Source organism: Caretta caretta, chromosome 3 (assembly GCF_965140235.1).
Source record: "Caretta caretta isolate rCarCar2 chromosome 3, rCarCar1.hap1, whole genome shotgun sequence".
NCBI lineage: Eukaryota > Metazoa > Chordata > Testudines > Cheloniidae > Caretta > Caretta caretta.
Genome location: NC_134208.1, coordinates 139,062,645 through 139,086,147, shown reverse-complemented (window position 1 = coordinate 139,086,147; position 23,503 = coordinate 139,062,645). Strand labels below are relative to the sequence as shown.

The 23,503-nt window shown below is 41.0% G+C and overlaps 1 protein-coding gene across 1 annotated transcript in view; it reads right to left on the bottom strand.

The window, feature by feature from the left end:
• FMN2 (formin 2) overlaps positions 1–23,503 on the bottom strand; it is a 244,214-nt gene that overhangs the window by 41,356 nt on the left and 179,355 nt on the right. The window contains exon 15 of the mRNA XM_048843776.2: positions 4,709–4,760. Within this exon, the coding sequence (XP_048699733.1) occupies positions 4,709–4,760 (52 nt within the window). The remainder of the gene's footprint in view (positions 1–4,708; positions 4,761–23,503) is intronic.

Genomic DNA, 23,503 nt, shown 5'->3' with positions numbered 1-23,503 from the left:
ATCAATTTAAATCCATCACAACATAACCCAGCCAGGATGATAATCCAACATTTTGGTCTATCTGGCCTTTACCAGGGATCAATAGCAAAATGTATTCGTAAAACTCTTTTCTACAGCCTTCAGCCATCTAAGGAGTCCAAAGGAAAGCAGCCCTTAAATGTGAATGCCTCCTGGTAATCACATCTTATCACCATTTTGCCTGAAAACGTAGAAAACAGTGAAAACATACATAAAAATATAGTTTATAATATTTGGAAGGGACACACTGTAATAATCTAGAAGACGCTAAACATGCACTACTCCAAGCAACGTCATTTTCAGAGGCTCCACATAAATCATCTGAAACGGAGTAATTTTCAGTGCAAATTAATTGTTTTTGACAGATGTCAGATTCCCAGTCCGAATCTGTTAGGGTTCACCCACATCTAAGCATTACCAGCCCAACTAGTAGCTACTGTATTGGGCTTAGAATCTGTTGTTTCATAATTTGCCAAATGGATATCACTAGTAAGTGGACTCTCTCCAAGCTCTGAAGGCGAACTTGTACATGGATTCTAAAGTGTTTCTCTACAAGCAGACACTGGTGATGGAAGAGGAAGATTCATGCTAAATCCTCTAGTGCTATTGACTTTGGGAAACTAGCATACCACCTTTTTTTTTTTTTTAAAGAGATAAGCACTTAATATGGGAACCAGACTTTGAACTAGGCCCAAAGGAAACATAGATCAAAACAGCTTAATAATGGGTACTAAGGCTTCAGCTGTTCATTCACAGGCACACAGTCCAGGAAAGCGAATTGATCTTGCTGCAGCATTGCTGTTGCCATTTTTGATGGGTCTGGCTTTACTACTTAGCTTCTGCTTCTACAAGAACCCGTATGAGAAGATATGAAGGCCAGACACAGCTCTGACAATGTGCCAGTAACATGATGCTATAGAGGCTGCTCGTACCCTGGAATGAAGTGAGTAGGAGGGGGTGAGAAGGAAGGAAGGAAGGAAACTTCTGTATCATAACTACTGTATTTCGGTGACAATGACGGTCTGATATTGTGGGCCTCTTTTTCCTGTCGTAAGTTGTATGATCAAACCTTATCCCTTGTAAATTGCATTAAATGCAGTTTCCTTCCCCCCCCAAAAATGGAACTAAAACTTCTCTCCCCACTCCCAGAAAATGAAGGTCATGATTAAAAACTTGTCAAGCAAGCAAAAACGTTCAGTAGCTGAACACAACAAAAAGGGGTAGGGGGAAGAAGAGGAAATTGTTCTTAATTCTTTGTGAAAACAAGGCCAAGTGTTCTAATTTTAGTAGAGAGTCACTTCATCCATCCATCAATATCTAGTAGAAGTTCAGTATTTCAGCCATACAGCTGTGGGCCGCAGGACAAAATGAGAAGTGCTTAACCTAAATTACCTAAGGATTATTTAAAATGAAAACAATGTAAAATATAATTCATAACCCTTCTCCTCCCAACACTCTCCCTCTCTTCTCCCCCCTCAAAAAAAAAAAAAGTGGTTCCTACTTTAACTTGTGAAGTATTTGACAGGTTCACAAGTATTTACGAATGAGGGTCTAATTGGAAAGTGCCAGGTTCCTTTTTATTGCACTTTATCAATATTGTTAAGGGAGTGATGTAATTGTTTGGGGTATGGCAAAGACATTCCATGTCACTTCAGTGTTAATACCAGGCTGGAGCCTTCCTTGTCTGCCTGCGTAAGCTAGATAAACACAGACCTGTGTGCTTTCTTCTCATCTCAGGATACTTACTCAGAGAGACCTTGGAACATATGCCTATTGTGTGCTAAACATTTCACTTTTCATTTTATCCATGTGCCAGAAATCCATTCCTTGGATAAACACTTTACATACTGACACTCTTAAAGTCACTAAACACGATAAATAAAGAGAGAATACATCATTTCAGAACTGATTAAACATTTTCTCACTTGTGACAAATGAACAGCTATACACTGTATGGAGTCTCTGGAGCAGACATTCCATTTTCTTTGTCTTTATTTTGTGTGGAAGATTAACTTTCCATTTCAGCTCATCTATTGCACAACTCCGCTTCTCTAAAGTACACATTGTTGCACTGAGCCCAAAACATTATTCAAATTAGATTTTTTTTTGCAAGTGCTTTTTACCTCGAGTTTCTGTATTTTTATGGCACCTTAGAGACTAACAAATTTATTTGAGCATAAGCTTTTGTGAGCTACAGCTCAGTTCATCGGATTGCATCCAATGAAGTGAGCTGTAGCTCATGAAAGCTTATGTCAAATAAATTTGTTAGTCTCTAAGGTGCCACAAGTCCTCCTGTTCTTTTTGCGAATACAGACTAACACGGCTGCTACTCTGAAACCTGTATTTTTATGGTAATATCAATTTTTAACATTTTATGCTATAGCTAAAAGGGGAGTCTGTTTCTTGCTAGAAGTTAAAGAAATACTATCATGAGGTAGATTTTAAGTGTTTAAGTTGTATGTAGGCTAAAGTTAACCACTTCAAAAAGAAAAATCCAAGTACATTAATCACATTAATTTTGCTTCATCTAATCCATCACTTTCTTGTACTACTTACTTCTCTATTCATTCAATACATTGCTGTTCTACCTATGATTAACAGAATGTAACTAATCTCTTATTTAGCATTCCTAAGCTCTCCTCCTTTAAAATAGTTCAACATCCAAGCATTTTATTTTGAAGATATGTAAAGAAAACTTTAGCACTGAAAATATCCTTCTCAAAGGAGATTGACCAAGAAGCGACCTTCAAAATCTTAGCAAAAGTTTTATTCTAGTGGCTGAATAAGAATTTCAGTAGTGGGAAGGGAAAGAAAGGATATATGTATTTTTCTAAAGTACACATTGGTGCATTGAGTCCAAAACATTATTCAAATTAGATTTTTTTTGCAAGTGCTTTTTATCTAGAGTTTCTGTACTTTTATGGAGATGTCCATTTTTAACATTCTATGCTATAGCAAAAAGGAGAGTGTGTTTCTGGCTAGAAGTTAAAGAAATATTATCATGTAAATGTATTTTTCCATAGCTAGTGAGTGGACAGAGTAAGTTCTGTCTCTTAATATTAAATCTTGGGGTCTTAACATAATTTTTGGTATACAACATAAAGGTTGCTAAAATTCCAGATCATTCTTGCTAGACAAATGCATGATATGCTTATAAGGCATAATTCCTTTCCCCACCAACCTACGTAGGATCTAGGTTCTGTAGAGAGACGGAGAGGGAGAGAGAGAGGGCTAGTGGGCAGGAATGGACAAGACCAGAGGAAGGACCACGGGGATGGACATTCTGTTCTCCTTCCCACTGTCCCTATAGACACTAGGTGTAGCCATAGCCATGGCCACAGGCACGCATCATTAGAACAGTTCCAATTAAGCCAGTCTGGCAAGAAAATGGGGAGTAAGCAGGGAAGGGAAACCAAAGGCAGTGCTGAGGCAAGGGTCCCTGGACAGAATACTTGAGGATTTGCCAGGTTTGGAAGTGAACTTTGAAGTCTGACAGCCCCCCAACAGAACAATTAATTTACAGTAAAATACAGTAGGAATGCTCAAAAATTTCCCTTGCTTACCCAGAGATTGGGTTTTACTATGGGATTTGCGTCACAGCTTTTAAGAATACTGAGCCTGCAGTTTAGCAATTATAAACCTCTAAATGATTTTAATAATGTCTTACATATAATTTACCAAGGCTTCAGATGGGCCCCAATCACAAAACTATTTATGCTGCACTACTTAGCAATCCTATATTCTGCCAGTTGAATTTAAAGAGACAAGAGCAAATCAAAGAGGACTATATTATGCAGTTTTCTATTCACTGGGTGTAACTTTGGCACTGTGACAATAATTAAATACAATTCTATGGAAAGCGAGGATGGTTTAACACCAAAAGAGACAAGTCTTTGCACTTAATTACCAAAGACTATAAAAAGCATTTTAATCTACACACTTGTATCTAATAAGTTCCAACTGCATTCACTCATACTGGGTAAAAATAGAATTAATTAATTATACACCACAAATAAAACCAGGTAAAGAAATGCATTCATCAGTCTGATCAGAATATAAACGGTGTTTCTTTACTTATTTTTCATTTTGGTCCTTTACTGTGACTGACAAAGTAACCTTTCCTGCCCCCACCTTTTACTCCACCATTTAAACAAACACTGAACAACATGTACCCCCCCCACACACACACACCACAAGTTGTGCAATACAGCAAAGTTGGGGAATTTTCCCAATTTTGAAACTTTTACACTGCTCATATACGTAATGAAATTTGTGGTTTCATCACAAAAGTCCTTTGAAGAAAAATTTGAGTTCTTACAGATCAAATCACATTTAATTATACACATCCTTGATATTAAAAAAAAACGATTAGTACAGCAGATATTTCATAAGTGAAGAACTGTGGTTCAAACAGTTCACTCATACGCCAATGTCTTCTTTCTTTCTTTTTTAAGGCATGAAGATGAGTGTATTTCCCATTATAATAGTCTTCTGTGCATGCTTGGGTTGTTTTGATTTTCTATTCTAAAGTTCAAAACAAAGCTGACATTAAATAAATATCACTTGTATTTTCTGAATGCATTTCTTTTGCTATCCAGAAAATTCTGTTAGTGTTGGCTTACAATACAGTACCTTCGAATGAAAACACATCTTTCAAAGGAAAAAGTTTTATTGCTTTAGTTCATCTCACCTTTTATGTGCTTCTGTCAGTGACTTCTCTTCATTTTCTTGGTCGATTTTAGCTGTGCAACAGACAGGAAATGGATTAGCTACAAGAAGAATACTCCACAAGTTTCTTTAGCGATAAATGTTTTTCATTGAACATGCCTGTAAAGTATTTATCTTTTAATTTATAAGAATGCACATCAGGTTGTATTGACATGTATATCAATTCTAAATCAACCATGAATTAGAACACAGCCACATTTTAAAAGAAAAAAAAACCCCTCCCAATTAACACAAATAAATGGGACCCACCTCATGAAAAAGGCTTAAAGAAGTAGGCCTTAAAGAGAAAGACCTTGGAATGCCCCCTGAAAATCAACACACTTGGGCTCTTATGGACCAAGAGGGAAAGAATATTTCAGGGAGAAGTACTAAAAAATACCCTCCAACCAGGCCTCCCTAATATTTACATTTGGTGACTGTGAGTAAAAGCCCCATCACTGATCTAACTGTTGGAGTACAGCCTTAAGAAAGAGGCATCTTTAAGAAAGCCAGGATCCAAATCAGTAATGAACATGAGTGCATGCACAAACCCTACAATTAGTGCATTCTTAATGAGAGTCTCATTCCCGCAGTCAGAGACAGCTATCATTTTGCCAGCTATGGTGCTAACAAAGAGAATTCAAAACACTGAGCCATATGTGCTGTACATTTGTGAAGACTCTATTTTCCAATTTAAAATTTCTTTTGATTTTCATTTTATTCCAGTTTATCTTGTTTATGCAAGAGTCTTGATACAGAAGGCACACAAAACCAAAACACATTTCAACTCAGAGATTTTACTAGTCTGAAGAACAACAGTAATGCCCGCTATGTGCATGTGCAAGCTCAGATGAAATCGATTCCTGTGTATAGGGCTAACAAAAAAAAAAAAAAAAAAAAACAACCATGCACCACTTATTTTAACAGGTAGCCCTTCAACCTGGAATCTGATTCCCCTCTTTGGTCCCTCAGAGCAAAAGTTTGCTGATTTGCAGAGTAATTTGCAAGGCCTATTTTGAGGGTGTAAGTGGATCTTAAGTGGTGTGGAGGCTTTGTGTTGTCATAGAACCATAGGACTGGAAGGGACCGTGAGAGGTAATCTAGTCCAGTCCCCTGGACTCATGTACGGACTAAGTATTATCTAGACCATCCCGGACAGGTGTTTGTCTAGCCTGCTCTTAAAAATCTCCAGTGATGGAGATTCCACAACCTCCCTAGGCAATTTATTCCAGTGCTTAACCACCCTGACAGTTAGGAAGTTTTTACTAATGTCCAACCTAAACCTCCCTTGCTGCAATTTGAGCCCATTGCTTCTTGTTCTGTGCTCAGAGGTTAAGAAGAACAATTTTTCTCTCTCCTCCTTGTAACAACTTTTTACGTACTTGAAAACTTATGTCCCCTCTCAGTCCTCTCTTCATCAAGGTTGAATTTCTATACAGGGTTGTAACATATGGCAAAAAAATCCAAAAATATTCTTACTTTTCATTCGGTTTTAGCACGTCACTGCTGCCAACCATACTCATCAAATAATGCGTTCTCAATATTGCCCCCACATTATAAGTATATCATCTTTTGAAATACTAACTTCTACGTTTGAAAAAGGATGCTACTGCATCCTGAAACCATTAGCAGTTGCAACAGTGGCCAGAAATGATCAGAGAAGAAAGTGAACTTCAACCTGGTAGTAAGAATAATCACTAACGATAATTCTTTCATCCACTAGCTCAAAACACTTTACAGAGATGGGCTAGCACTACTGGGCCTATTTTACAGAGGGCAAGAGAGATGCAAAGTGATTTGCCCATAGTCACACAGCCAGTTAGAGCCAGGATGTGAATCCATGCTCATGGCTCCCACTCCAGTATCAACCCACTCAGCTATATGCTTTTTAGCATAAAGATCACGGGGCTGACCCTGAAACCCTTGCTATTGGTGTAGTGCATACTACCATGAGTTGACATCAACGGGACTACATGTGGTAACATGCCTTGTTTCTAGCAATAGTTATCTGAAAGTTCAGGCCCTATTTCAATGTTCAAAAAACAAACCACAGCAAACTTAAGCAGAGCTGGGTAAAAAGTTCTCAAGGAAATTCAAGAGCATGTGAAGCCTGCCTGATCATGGGTTTCATTACTAGCTTGAAACTCAGCCCAGATTCTTCTAAAGGTTTGTGTAGCTTCACAACGCTTTCAAGTGAACCTGGGACCAGTGTTGATTGAACCTGGGCTGACTTACGGGTTTACATGCGAGCCTTCCATGGCTTTGGATGTGAAACAAGGTGAAACTTGGCAGCTTAAACTGAGCTTCATTATAACAATATATGCATTTTTAACTTCAATCTTGGAACTCAAAGTGACACTCTTTGTGAAACAATGTGGATGAAGACTGAACAAAATGGTTGCAAAGCTCCCTGTGAAGCAAACACACCAATCTCTCACTTTAGGTTCACAAAGTATCCCTATATAGAACTGCTAAAAATAAAAATAATGTATTACTGAAACATTTAACTTGGGCTCCTCTAATCTGCTTAAAATCCACTGCACAAAACTTAGACTGGCTAATGTTTGACAAGCTCCGGTCAGTGGTTTTTAAATGCCTGTACAGTATCTGAAAGTCATAACTAAACAACGTTCCCCACTATTTCCAAGATTACTTGGTTCTGACAAGATTGTTCACGCTGGCGGCAGAGCTTCTTCCCTTTTTTGCCCATTAGATGGTTTACACTAGCTTACAGGTCAATTGTTTACGATATAAAAATGGGGAAAATGTTCCGCAATTTACCATTTGAAAGTGCTCACGCATGAACAATATTAACCATAAAAACGTGCTTCAGGCTGAACAAGGCATGACTGAAAACATCTTCATGCTGGAGCACTTTAAAAAAAAAAAAAGTCGACAAGAAAAGTAGTTATCCTGAACATCCACACGGGGGGGAGGGGGGGAAATAGCTTTTTACTGAGATTTGTGCTCGTTAGTATTTCATTTAGAAAAATGACTACTATACATAGAACAGAATTTTGAGAAGTCCTTCAATGACACAAGGACATAATCTGTATTTTTTGTTAAAAGTTACAAATATATACATACATGACAGTCAGAGCTACACAGCCAGATTCTCTCCTATGTTAGACCACCACTGGGCACAGGAGGAAGGCAGAGAGTTGCTGGGGGTGGGGATGGGAGTCTGTTCCTCAAGGCTGGCCCAGCTTCCACCCTAATGATATACTTAAAGCAAGTGCTGGAGGCCATAACTCACTTGAGAATCTGGCCCACAGTCTACCTACTCTCCTAAGTTTCTAAAGGTGGAGTGCTTTAAACTGTTAAAGAATAACACAAAAGTGATTCTGCAGTAACATGAAGGTAAGTGATACACCTGTGAAAGCAAGTTAACATCAAGATTAAAACGGACACCTTCATATGTTTTCTAATACCTAGCTCTCATGTAGTCCTTTTCATCAATACATCTTAAATATCTTTACTATAAACTATTAAATGGATCTCATGTACTATGGGTGGTTTTTGCTGGTGATCTTCCCTATAATGAAAATATTACACGTGTTTTTGAGTCATCATCTTCCCTTCCCTCCAACAGTTTAACTAATCCTTGATGCCAACCTAATGATCAGTCTCAAAGTTGCAGCTCACTCCTCCTAAAGGATGCATCACCCCAGTAAACGATAATCCCTAAATTTTGATCTCATGGATCAGGAACAGAACTTATTTTTTATTTAGCTGCTTTCATACTCTCAATATTTCACAGGGGTCTTAACAGCTCACATAGCACTGTAAGTACAAATCTACTTTAAAATAGAAATATATTGAACGGTAATATTGGCAAGGCTCTGGGAACTATTCTGGCTTTTTTTCATATACTGCTTGGGTGTCAAAGAATCAAGGGCTAAAAAGTGACTTCTCATGGGACAAGCGAAATGAGGTGCCTAAACCTAATACATACTGTACATTGACTTTATCTAATCTCCTTTTTAATATTTCCATATATGGTGCATCATGATTTCTCATGGCAGGGTATTCCATTGTTTAAACTCTTATCATCAGGATAAGTTCCTTATATTTAATCTATATTTGTCCTACTTTAATGTAAAGCCCTATACTTCCTGTAATACTTTATAATTTTTGGTCATAAGTCTAGTACATTACTTTGGCCTTATATCATTTCCCCACAAATATCTTTACACAAAGTATCATAGCCCCTTTCTATTCATTTCTTTCAACTACGGTATATATGCATTGTTAAACTTTTTTCCTGTCTGACCTTTCAGCTCTTATCTTTGCCGTTATTCTTTGTGTTTTCTTTGTTTTACTGTTCTAGGTTTTATAATCAGGTGTACAAAATTGTACACGGTATTCCATAAATACTCAGTCTACTGGAATTACCACTATGTATGCATCTACAAAATGGTATATGTCTTTATCCAACAGCTTTGCACTTTAAGTTCCTGCAGAGACTTAAATATATGCATAACTTTACACACGAGTAGCCACACTGAAGTCAAATATTTAGATGTTTAGTAAAGAAATGTTATTTATGTTCCTGCAAATATAGTTTAAAAATATACAACATGAAATTGAGTATAGAAAATACAAAGACTTAAGCATTAAAGGAAGGTATTTATGAATAGTCCCACTGACTTTGATGGTATATCATGCTCCAGTCACACATTGCTCAAGTCCTGGCATGACTCAGGCTACTTAATACAGAAAACAAAACAAAACAAAAAACCCCTACCAAATTTTTTTTTTCATTTCCACGCACCTAACATTCTCCTATATTGTTCCCCCCCCCCCAACCAGATGTCTTTGATTTTTCTATATTAAACTTCATTTAAAAATATTTGTAGGAAAGTAAATGGTATTTTTCTTTTGCTAGCCTACTTCATCTTCTAAGTATTCTCCACATTGCTATATTTTCTGTGTGTGCAACTCCTTCAAATTCTCTTATCTACAAATCTGGCCCTTTCATCACTTATCTGAGTTTCCAGATCAGTTATAAAGATATTTAACAATACCAGCCCTAGAGTTAACTCTGCCATATAGACCACAAGTTGAACATAATTCTCTTTCAACTCTCAAAGATTATTCTGTTTCTCTACCATTGTAGTCTTATTTGGGAGGTTGAATTTGTAGACATGAGTTGGGACTGACTGTGGAAAGGCCTAAATTTACTATGCTTGGACAAACCAGTGCCGCATCTCCTGTTGCAAGGGTGGGTTTTATTAGGCTCTATAAAGTTTATTTACCCTTGACACTAAGACTGAGTAAGCAGTAGCTGGAACTGATTTAAAAAAATGGCTACGTATCTCCCCCACTTGGGTAACTGGCCACCTAGATCAGACAGAGAGAAATCAAGGTCAAAGGAGAGACTTGCTCTGGATTCCTGACCTCTTCCCTCCTCTGGGCCAAGCGAACTCTAGGACCTCATGATGTCCTTGCCGGGCCTTCAGCCAATACTCGCACCCCAAAGTCGGAAGAGAAGACAAGTGAAGACAAGATAAAGAGGATACACTGTTCAACAGCCTACACAAACCAAAGTCCTCGTGCTGGACCATTCTAGCCTACAGAATTTTTGCCTAATCTCCCAAGAGGAGAATTTGCAAGAATTTGCAAGCACTCCAGGGGCTGCACCTGCAATGGTGTTTATAATTATTTTATTTAGGTATTTCTATAATACTCAAAACCATAGAATCCAAGTATCTGACATTATTAAGGGTAGAAGATCAAGGCAGAATAGCAAGATAAGAAGACAAAGGGAAGTCTCTTGAGGGAGCTCTTTCCTTTTCCTCCCCATTGCTCCCCTCTCCTCCTCCTGATTTTGTGCATTTTGGTTTTACTTCTTGGATTTTGTCGTTTGCTCTATTGTTGTAAGCTTAATATCCCTTAATGTAGTCAGAGAGAGGAGTGGCATTGCGGGGAGCAAGAAAGCAGTGATTGATTATGGATGGAAAATAGCAGAAATAAGTGGGTTCTGAGGAAAAGTATTTAAAGGAAGTGAGTATAACAATAATTTTCAGAACATGACAGTGGCTTTGTGAAAAAATAATTAAACCCTTTGCTGAATCCTGAATGTGCATCAACCCCAGAAATTAGCTACAGAAAATCTATTCAAAATTAACAGAAAATTAGGGCTTACCAGATACCGTATGTGCAAATGTACTGGGATAAGCATAGTTACAAGACTGACTTACTATTTAGTTCATATTCAGAAAATACTCTGAGCTGAGCAGGCCTTGTGGTATTAAGATGCGGTCTATTCTAACAGCATTCACACATCCATCTTAAACTTTTCGCTCCACCACAACTTTCTGTTGCTGTTCTGTGTTATGATCTTGACCCAGTGATTACGGTCTGTAGTCACCATCTGAATCCAAAACCTTTCAGCAGCTTAAACTATTTCTGCTGAACCAGTTCCAAAGGGCTGTGAGCAAGCAGAGGCACAAAACTGCCATCCCTTCTGCTCTCCCACTCTCACTTAAGGGAATATCACGTCTTCTCAGGTAATTGAATACAGGAATGCATTTGAGTAATCTCAGATGGAAGGCAACAAGAACCCTTTCATCTACTTGTCAATGCTCTACATCTTTTTGCTTTTTCTTCTTTTTTATTTAAAAAGTGTTAACTACTATTTATTTATCATTAGCTATGAATGTTCTTTCCAGTCACTTTCATGTGTAGTGAGTTTTTTTAAACAGATATAGTCCCTTTACAATAAGGGCATGGCTACACTTGCAGATGTAGAGCACTTTGAGTTAAACCCACCTTCGGAGAGCGCAGTAGGGAAAGTGCTGCAGTCTGTCCACACTGACAGGAACAAGCGCACTCGCGCGGCCATGTTTGAGGCACTTGCAGCGGCATTGGGAGTGGTGCATTATGGGCAGCTATCCCACAGAGCACCTCTTCCCATTCTGGTGCTGTGAATTGTGGGAAGGGGGCGGGAGATGTGGGGCATTCTGGGTCCTGTCCCAACGCCCTGTGATGCATCGGTTCACATCCCAGCAATCCCTGTGCTTCAGTCCACATTTGGCGGCATCTTTCACCGTTTTTTGTACTGCGTGCTCTGTCTTCCCTTTCGGTCTGTGGGAATGGAGCCTGATCTGCTGAGGAGGATGCAGACGAGTCTCGCCAGCACGTCACGTTTGGCAGTTGAGTTATTCCTTATGATCCAAAGTGACAGTGAGGGCTCCGACGATGATATCGACGTGAGTAACACATAGGACACGAGTTTGCTTGTGGCATTCATGGTCATGCTCACCACTGTGGAATGGTGCTTTTGGGCTCAGGAAACAAACACTGAGTGGTGGGATCACATCGTCATGCAAGTCTGGGATGACAAGCAGTGGCTGCAGAACTTTCGGATGAGAAAAGCCACTTTCATGGGACTGTGTCAGGACCTCACACACACCTTGCGGTGCAAGGACACAAGATTGAGAGCTGCCCTGATGGTGGAGAAGAGGGTGGCTATTGCAATCTGGAAGCTGGCAACTCCAGACAGTTACCAATCGGTCGCTAACCAGTTTGGAGTGGGGAAGTCGACCGTTGGAATCGTGTTGATGCAAGTTTGCAGGACTATTAATCGCATTCTGCTCAGAAGAACCGTGACTCCAGGTAATGTGCATGACATTGTGGATGGTGATAGATGGCACACACATTCCAATTCTGGCACCAGCCCACCTAGCCTCCGAGTATGTTAATTGGAAGGGGTATTTCTCTATGGTTCTCGAGGAGCTTGTGGATCACCAAGGGAAGGGTAAACCCCTTTGAAATCCCTCCTGGCCAGGGGAAAGCTCCTCTCACCTGTAAAGGGTTAAGAAGCTAAAGGTAACCTCGCTAGCACCTGACCAAAATGACCAATGAGGAGACAAGATACTTTCAAAAGCTGGGAGGAGGGAGAGAAACAAAGGGTCTGTGTCTGTCTGTATGCTGGGTCTTTGCCGGGGATAGACCAGGAATGGAGTCTTAGAACTTTTAGTAAGTAATCTAGCTAGGTATGTGTTAGATTATGATTTCTTTAAATGGCTGAGAAAAGAATTGTGCTGAATAGAATAACTATTTCTGTCTGTGTATCTTTTTTGTAACTTAAGGTTTTGCCTAGAGGGGTTCTCTATGTTTTTGAATCTAATTACCCTGTAAGATATCTACCATCCTGATTTTACAGGGGGGATTTCTTTATTTCTATTTACTTCTATTTTTTATTAAAAGTCTTCTTGTAAAAAACTGAATGCTTTTTCATTGTTCTCAGATCCAAGGGTTTGGGTCTGTGGTCACCTATGCAAATTGGTGAGGCTTTTTATCCAACATTTCCCAGGAAAGGGGGGGTGCAAGTGTTGGGAGGATTGTTCATTGTTCTTAAGATCCAAGGGTCTGGGTCTGTAGTCACCTAGGCAAATTGGTGAGGCTTTTTACCAAACCTTGTCCAGGAAGTGGGGTGCAAGGTTTTGGGAAGTATTTTGGGGGGAAGGACGCGTCCAAACAGCTCTTCCCCAGTAACCAGTATTAGTTTGGTGGTGGTAGCGGCCAGTCCAAGGACAACGGGGGGAATATTTTGTACCTTGGGGAAGTTTTGACCTAAGCTGGTAAAGATAAGCTTAGGAGGTTTTCATGCAGGTCCCCACATCTGTACCCTAGAGTTCAGAGTGGGGGAGTAACCTTGACAACACATGCATCTTTCAGAAAACTGGCCTTTTCAGGAAGCTGCAAGCTGGGACTTTTTTCCCCAGACCAAAAGATCACCACAGGGGAAGTTGAAATGCCCATTGTGATCCTGGGAGACCCCGCTTATCCTTTAATGCCATGGCTCATGAAACCCTACACAGGGAGCCTTGACAGCAGCAAGGAGCAGTTCAACAACAGGCTGAGCCATTGCAGAATGACTGTGGAGTGTGCTTTTGGCCGTTTAAAGGGCTGCTGGCACTCTCTGTATGGGAAGCTGGACCTCGCCGATGACAGCATCCCCATGGTTATATCCGCATGCTGTAGCCTCCATAACATATGTGAAAGGAAGGGTGAACGATTCTCTCAGGCATGGAACTCAGAGGTTCAACACCTGGAGGCTGAATTTGAACAGCCAGAGAGCAGGGTTATTAGAGGGGCCCAGTGCGGGGCTGCAAGGATTAGGGATGCCTTGAGGGAGCAATCTGAGGCTGAAAGCCACCAGTAATGTCTGGTGCCCTGCACGGGAGTGAAGTGCAGTGATTCCAATGTTAGTAGGAATCTGTGTTTGCTACGCTGACTTGCAGTGCCTGTTTCTTTCCTGGGCTAAGGTATCTTTTACTTTATTCAATAAGAAAGCCAAAAAAGCCATGTATTGAAAAGAAACACAACTGCTTGGGAAACAGAAAGGGCAAAGGGGTGGCCTGGGGAATGGTACAATCACAGATTGTATGTCCTGTTGTTATATTCAGCCTTCCTGTCTGGAGTGCTGTGCAATGAGTGCTGTAGTTCAGGATGGCTATACTGCATGGTGATGGGGGTTGAGTGCAGTGGGTAAGAATCATCATTTTCAGGGCTGGGTGGTGAAGCTACAGGTGTTAGAGGCAGCTGGTGGCGGTAAGAACCTGAACATTGGGGAAAGTGGATTGGAGGTGACATGGGGGCACAAGGGAAAGCGTTTTGGGACAAGGGCTGCGGGGGGGAGGATCGGGCACAGTAGTGCTCCACCTGCATTGCTACGAGCGCCTGGATCGAGTCCGCTTGGTGCTCCATTATGCTTATTAGCTGATCCGTGCTTTGCTGCCGGAGCACCATGCTTTTGTGCTGGTGCTCCTCATTCTGCTGGCAGATCCTCCTTTCACTGTCCCGCCACTCCTGCACTTTTTGATTTTCATTATTTGAATGCTGCATTACTTCATGCAACATGTCTTCCTTGCTTCTATGTGGCCTCTTTCTGATTCTTTGGAGTCTTTCGGGCAGAGATCTCAAGGTTGCATCTGTAAAGGAAAAATGCAACACTTAACAGAGGCACCGTTGTTCACACCAGACAGAGCAATGATGCACCCTGGCCCATATGCAGCTTGCCTGTGTGCAGCAATGGTCCCCCCGCCCGTCACGGCACAGTGGCACGGACAAGTTAGCCTTACTGGGACAAGGGACACAGTGGCTCTCCCAAGAAACCTGCGCAAGCGCATTGCCCAAGTTCTGGATGAAACCTTTGAAGAGATCACTGAGGCAGATTACCGTGATGTGAGAGAGCACATCAACACCCTATTGTGCATCTAGGCATGCATGCAGCCCTAACCCTCCTCACCCCAAGAGCCCGCACCGAATAAATTCCTTCCCAAAATAAATGCCGCTTACCGGGAACCTCCTCTAGTGTTTGTCCTTCCCCAAGCACCGGCCGCCACAACTTGCTACCTTCCTCTTGGCTTGAGAACAGCTCCTGGCTGCATGCACCTAGGGATGCCGGGGTGTCTTCCTCCGCCTCAGCACCCTCGCTCCTAGTTTGCTGCTGCTCCTCCTCCTCCTCCTGCCTTGTTGAACTGGGCTCTGAGGTGTCCATGGTGGTACTTGGAGTAGAGGTGGAGTCGCCCCCAAGTAGCGCATCCAGCTCTTTGTAGAAACGGCAGGTCGCAGGGGCAGCACTTGAGCGGCTGTTTGCCTCACGGGCTTTGCGGTAGGCATTCCGCAGCTCCTTCACTTTAATCCTGCACTGCACTGTGTTCTTTGCATCATGTCCCTTGATATCTGCCCGAAGGTATCGTAATTCCTACAGCTGGAGCGCAGCTTGGACTGGACAGCTTCCTCCCCACCAGCACTGATGAGGTCCAGTACCTCGCCATTGCACCATACTGGGGATTGCCCTAGTGGAGGCATGGTCACCTGGAAAGATTCACGGAGAGCACTCCATGCCTGGCTGAGCAAACAGAAAGGGGATTTTCAAAATTCCCAGAGAATTTAAAGGGCGGGTCTGGCGGTTAGTCACCTGAGGGCAGGGCAGTAGAGTTCAAAGTGATGACCAGAGTGGCTAGCACAGGCATTGTGGGACACTTCTGGAGGCCGATCAGAGTGCACTAACAGACAAGGGCATCCACACTGGTGCCACAGCACTCCAGCAGGGGTGCACAAAACATTATTCCAGTCACTGAGGTGGAGTACCAGGAGCGAACCAGACGCGGAGTCAGAGCACTCTACATGCTTTCCCAGTGTGGACGGGTAGTGAGCTAGTGTGCCTGGGGCTCCTTTAATGCACTGTAACTTGCAAGTGTAGCCAAGCCCTTAGTCGCTACACTGCTATAGTTTTCAATACTTGTATTGACACTGAATTGAGATCTAAGTACATTTGCATAATGTATAAATGTTCTATGCTATATTCATGGTAAGACCACATTGCAATAGAAGGATGCACCCACAGGGATTCCCATGTCTGGATTTCTCTTGACAATTAAATTCATAGAAAGGTTTTGGCAGAAAGTATAAAAAATAGACATTTTCTATTCATGAAATTCCAATTGAGCCTTTTAAATACTTCAGTCTTCATAGAGTCTTCAAATTAGAGCTGTCAAACATTTAAAAAATTAATTGTGATCAATTGCGAGATTATTGAAATAGCCATGATTAATTGCGCTGTTAAACAATACCACATTTATTTAAGTATTTTTGGAATATTTGGATGTAGAAAACAGGTATTCACATGGCACTGTTGTCATCGTCATTGGTGATCCCTTGATGGAAGGTTGAAAAGATGTTATTTCCCATGGTAGAAACCTGTGCGTGATGTCTTAACATGGAGAAGCTGATACGCCTACAGCAACCATACAATCATGACAAGCTGGAGGTCTGGGGCCCAGTGGCAGGGAAAGTCCGAGATGACTGGAGATCTCCAACATGCTGCAGCCTTCATCCGCTTTCACAGCTGTTGAGATCCAAAGACCCTCTTCCACCTGATCCACCGTTGAGGACTTGGGGGATTGGATCGTGCTTTGTCTGAGAACTCCTCTTGGACCTGTTTGCCTTGGGAGACCCTACAAGGAGCATAAAGCTCCTGACAACATAGTTCTGAGGATCATTGGAACATGCAAGCCCCTTCACCACAACAAGGTAATGGTCCCCGAAGAGCGGCACTGTTGTAGGCCAGAATTGCAAGGTATTTATGTACCAGATATGCTAAGCCTTCGTATGTCCCTTCATGCTTCAACTACCATTCCAGAGGACATGCTTCCATGCTGATCACAGGTTCTGCTCGATAATGACCCAAACCAGTGCAAACAGAGGCACATTCATTTTCACCATCTGAGTCAGATGTCACCAGCAGAAGGTTGATTTTCTTTTTTCGTGGTTCAGATTCCGTAGTTTCTGCATCAGAATGTTGTTCTTCTGAAAGCATGCTCCACACCTCGTCCCTCTCAGATTTTGGACGGCACTTCAGATTCTTAAACCTTGGGTCGAGTGCTGTATCTATCTTTAGAAATCTCACATTGGTACCTTCTTTGAGTTTTTCAAATCTGCAGTGAAAGCATTCTTAAATTGAACAACATGTGCTGGGTCATCATCCAAGACTGCCATAACATGAAATACATGGCAGAATGCAGGTAAAACCACAGAGCAGGAGACTTACAATGCTCCCCCAAGGAATTCAGTCACAAATTCAATTAACATACATTTTATCAAGTGTCATCAGCATGGAAGCATGTACTCTGGAATGGTGGCTGAAGCATGAAGGGGCACACAAATGTTTAGCATATCTGATACGTAAATACCATGCAACCCCGGCTACAACAGTGCCATGTGAATTCCTGTTATCACTTTCAAGTGACACTGTCAACAAAAAGCAGGCAGCATGAGCTCCCATAAACATAAACAAACTTGTTTGTCTTTGCGATTGACTGAACAAGAAGTAGCTCTGAGTAAACTTGTACGTTCTACGGATTTACATTGTTTTGGTTTTGAGTGCAGTTATGTAAAAAAATAATTCTACATTTGTAAATTGCAGATTGCGCTACAGTACTCGTATGAGATTAATTGAAAAATACTATTTCTTTTGTTTATCTTTTTTACAATGCAAATATTTGTAATACAAAATAATATAAAGTGAGCACTGTGCACTTTCTATTCTGTGTTGTAATTGAAATCAATATATTTGGAAATGTACAAAAACATCCAAAATATTTATATTCAATTTAAATTAGTATTCCATTATTATTTAACAGTGCAATTAAAAACAGTGATTAATTGTGACTATTTTTTTAATCTAGTTAATTTGTTTTGTGTTAATTGCTTGAGCTAACCGTGACACTCCTACCTCAAATACTTCAGGATGCAACTACTAATATAGTTTCTAACATGCAGCCCTGATTTACAACTGTGTTACTGAAGTTTTGTGCCAGCATAATTTTCTATCAGTATCATAAACTTGTATTTGTTTGTCTTTATTTCAAATGCCTGAACCTCAGAAAGGCATTACACTGGCTTATATCTGAAATAGTGCAGTGATATTTGAGACCATGGATATATATTTTATTTAGTTTTCAGTTTATCAATAAAATGCATGAACCTACTGTTTAAGCTTTTTGGCACATTTACCAACACTGAAACACAATAGAAACACTAACCTGATGACAACAGAGGGTGCTGTGACCAAAGCAGATGCAGATTGCTTGAGCTATGAAGCAGCCCACTACATAGGTTCCGACTACCCCTCTACCCGGTGGGTTCTCGACGCTCACCCCCGCCCCTAGCCCCATCTCTTCTTGCTCCTGCACTGCCCTCACCCCACTCCCATTCCACCCCTTTCCCAATGTCTCCACCCTGCCTTTTCCCACTCTAGCCCTGCCCCCATTCCACCCCCTTTTCCCAAGTCCCCATCCCTGCCCTGCCTCCTCCCCTGAGCATGCCGGGTCCCCGTCCCTCCCGAAAAGCACGAAGTGTCGCCAAACAGCTGTTAGGTGGGGAGGGGGGTGGGAAGCGCGGGGAGGGAGGGGGAGGAGCGAGGACATGGAGCACTTGGGGAGGAGGCGGCGGCGAGGAGGAGGGAGCTTGGCTGCTGGTGGGTGCGGAGCATCCACGAAGTCGGCGCCCACGGCCCAGTAGGAATCTCCAAACATCATCCCCTAAACCCCATCATCCCTCCCAAAGAAATATTGCACCTGCCTACTGAAATGCCCAAGATACTATCTTCTAGCTGTAGATTCTTCCTCTCTGGATCTGAAAGAACCAACAAAACCAGAAGAGATCTGCCTCCCCCACTTCTACAAACAAAATGGTGCCTGAGCTTGATGGAATGCAGCTGATGGCTGTGCTACAACAGATGGCCGTAGATACTCTGTTGGAATCAAATCTGCAGTTTCCACCCTACAGACCACAATGACTGAGATTCAGGGTGCACTGCACGCTCTACCCAGACAGATGGATGAAGCAGAACACAGAATTTCTGAAGTGGACGATGCTTTCAAAGAGAACAATTTACAGATTATGAAGAATTGTATCATCATCAAGACTGTTAAGACCAAGCTAACTGATCTAGAAAGCTGCTTGCAACGATATAACATGAGGATTGTGGGTGTCCCTGAGGGAACAGAGAACGGTAAACCTTCTGAATTTGTCCCTACACAGGTAACTAAGTTGTTGGATCTGCCAGTAGATTTTTGTTTTGATAAAGATCATGCATACCAGGCCCTTGCCCTCAAGCCAGCTCCAGGAAGTACGCCTAGAGGTTGACTGTGAAATTGCTGAAGTTTACCACTAAGGAGCTTATTTGCAGAAATCCAGAATCCAGCATCCAGCAATTAAAATACAGCTCTTTTATGATTATGCCCCTGATGTGGTTGCAATGAGGGCAGCTTTTAACCAAGCAAAACATCTGGCCGGGAAGGTGGACTTGAAGTTTTTTATTAAATGCCCAGCAACATTTGATAATATGAATGGTGAGAAGAAAGGATCATTCAGTTCATGTCAGGAGGAGGAAAAAACACCTCAACAGTCTGCAAACTCCTCCCTTGCAAGAGAAGATATTTTTGGAATGATTCAATCATATGGAATTTATGTATTGCTCTCGGAGATCTGATATGGCTACTCTGAACAAGTTAATGAGCTCTATTTGATAATGATATGGTAGTTCCTTTTCTTTTCTCTCTCTCTTTCATTGGTGTTAAAAGATTAAAGCATTATCATCAATGTACTTCCACATGCCTTAACTCATAGGAAAGGTAAAGTAAAATCTATCATTTGGTTAGTACTTTTATATATAATAAACAAATAATTGCTTTATTAGATTGTGCTTCCTTACGGACTAATGTATGAAGGTTTTATTGGTAATAGGTGATTATTAATACATTTGGGCTCTCTCAAGAGATGGAATTAATTGGAGTAAATCAGAAGTCTTGGGCATTAACAAATATGCCCACAAAGGCCTTTCCTCAAATTGGGACTTTCAGTGGTAATACTCTTGTATGAAACACGTAGGAATACTGATCCCCCAAAATATTCAGGAGATCTCTAAGATAAATACTGAACCTATTATTGCCCAAGTGCTTTCACCATCTCATCTGCCCACTGCCCACTAACCCATTCACTGCCACTAGTTTTAACATCCTAAGTCTCGGAGAGCTTCAAAAAGACTAGTGGTCTCAACCATGTGAGAGCTCTGTTCTGCTAGGTACTGTACAAGCATGTAGTAAAAGACACTTACTAAGACAAAGCATACATTCTTAGGTATAGAGATGGTACTGTAAGTAGTTTACATTGGTTTTAATTCCTCTTTCCAAGACCTGCATGGAAGGACTGATAACTTAAAGATACCTGACTCTTTTCTGTAGGCGGGTGATGGATGGACATACACACACTTTTTTTTTTTTTTTAAACAATTTTAAAGATTTCTGAAATTGCTTTCCATTAATATATGCAAGAAAAACAGAATCGCTGATGGTGCAGAGTGGCATAAAAAGGGTTTATTGGCACACCTTTTGATGACTTGTATAAACTCTCTTGTCCCTTATTTTTTGTCACTGATGAGTATGGGGCTTTTTCAAACACATGTCCATAAAACCTTCTTTTACCTGACCACAACATGCAGAGATACCCACACAGTAGGCATAGATTACATTTATGCCACTAAGGATGCGTGAGTGAGTTCCTGTGCAGTGGCTGCGGAGAACTGAATACATTGCAATACATTGGCTTTCTTGTGGGTTCTGAAACAAGGCAAATTCATTTAAGCAGTCTTAGTGATCCACATGAAATTGAATGTGCAACAAGAGGACTATGTAGTAATGCAAACCAACTGAGGTGTAGACATCTGAGGTAAAAGACAAGTTGATGCAATACAGATGCATTTGTTAGCATTACCACATCTAAATGTTTGAGATATATATATAAAAAAGATGACTTTCATCATTTAAAGCAGACAGAACACTAATAGAAAACTGTAAAACAATTAATGAAATTCACGTTATTTTCCCCCAGTGTTAAGCATTCTGTTTTCTTATGTACTTATTCTGTGTTGCCTGTTCTTCGCATTCCTCTCCAGTGAAATTTTCAAAAATGGGAAGTTTGGGGGGGGGAGGGGTTAGGTTTAATATTTTTTTTTCAATAAAGAGCATATTGGGAACAGTCCTATCTCAGTAGCTTTGCTTATACTAACAGCTCCCTAACTCTGCCCATTTAGCCTTGCTTTGCTTCTCCACTTTGGGACGTACCCAGGAAAAAAACTAAAGACTTCACTGTTGCATATATGAAGTATATGGTACACTGATACAACCTACATATCCTTTCTGTCCTTTGCGAAGTATAGCAGAATTTCAGGCCGACTTTGCAAGGGACTATAGATTATTGCGGTTCTGAGGAAAAAAGCTGATCTTGTCTACAGAATGTGAGGTCTCTGACTACTACAGGGACAGTGAATGGAGTAGAGAAGGGTGTCCCTCCCAGAGTGGAGTGATGGGGAACTCATCTTTTAAGTGGGTGACATGTGGAGGGAATGTGAGTGAAATGCCGTGGTCTCCTCTGGTCCTCACCGGTCCTCACCACTTGAGGAAAATCTTTTTTTCAGTATCTGATTATTAGGTAGGATCACAATTTATAGGCCAGAACAGAGTTGCATTTTGGATAGTTGAGATCCGTAGCCCAGAATTCAAAGTTACATGAAAGACTGAGGAGGGCGATAGGAAGGCAGAGATAAGGTTAATGTTGGAAACTTATGTCATTACTATTACCACCTTTCAGAACATTTTCAGCATTATAATTTATTTTCATTTTTTAAAATATCTTATAATGTTTAAAGAATGGTGTTTAAAATTAATAGATATTCATAGCTATATACCCATGCAACCCCTTTGCTACCTTAATGAAGTTTTTGGCCTGGGAATTTTTTTAAAGAACAAAACAGTTTTATTTCTATATATTCCTAACATTATTTTATGCCTTGTTTTCTTGAAAGGATTAGTTTAGAACATTTTGGAAAATAACAAAGAATCGTATTACCCTATACATTAAAAAGATACATTTAAAGAACATTAAGTTGGAAGTCAAGCACACAGAAGGTAAGAAATGCCAGAATTAAAGTAGCATGGGTATGTGTCTTATGATACGGTCTCTCTGAACATTATGTAGGAAGTCTGTGGCAGAGTCAGGAGCAGAGCCCAGATCTCTTGGGATCCAGTCCACAGCCTTAACCACAAAGGAACATTCTTGTCTTTCTTACAAACCTCTGCCTTATTCACTATCCATCATTTGCACTGAAAGAAGCAGGGGTCTTGCAGAACAGACAGCATGTGATCATGTAATTAAGGACTTTATCATAGTTCATAGACACAGGGGAGGGCAAGTTAAGATTTCATGAAAAACCTTCATTCTGACACTTCCTAACCTGAAGGGGTGACTTTGCAAACTTTACATCCTTTAAAAATAGTTTTGGTACGCAATTTCCTAGATTAAAAAAATACATAAATCCCCAAACCAACAGAGCAAATTTTATCATGTGAAACCATACTGGCCCACCAGCAGGAGTTAAATCCAAAGCCTTTAGATCCACAGCACTGATGTGTACTGCTTGACCTGTAAGAGTAATTGACAGTAGTAGCAGGCTATTATCTTCTAAGTACACCAGCCATGAGAGAGGTAAATGTGACACACTTTGCTAATGGCTTACACAACTGTTTTCTAGATAGCAGTGGAACATGGAGAATCAGGATTCCTGATTTCTATTCCTGACACTGGAAGGAAGTGGTTATGGATAGGATAGCCAACTATATAAATTTGGCATATTTTATCGTTCAAAGCAATGAGACTGTGGATTGAGTCCGCAACATTAGAGACAGTGTGATCTTGCCAGTTGTACCTGAAATGACCTTGTGTAACCACTGTGTAAAATCAGTGGTATGATACTCACCTGCCTTCTAAGGTAGGAATATGGGGCCTTCCTCAATAATAAATGTAGTGATGGGCACAGAATTTTGCATATCGGTACATGGGGGAGCTGAGATTAGAATGTACGGTCTCTTTCTGGGTCCCAATGCAGCACTACTTAATAAAGTGACAGTTTTTACTGCTACATCCTTCATGGAGTCTGTGGGGCCAGGAAGCATGCTCAGTGCAGATGGAATGTTCAGCAACTGTACCAGCAAGCCTCTAAAGGCCTCCCTTGACTGCAAAGTTAACTTGAATTACAACAAGAAAAGGAGTACTTGTGGCACCTTAGAGACTAACCAATTTATTTGAGCATAAGCTTTCGTGAGCTACAGCTCACTTCATCGGTATATGCATCCGATGAAGTGAGCTGTAGCTCACGAAGCTTATGCTCAAATAAATTGGTTAGTCTCTAAGGTGCCACAAGTAC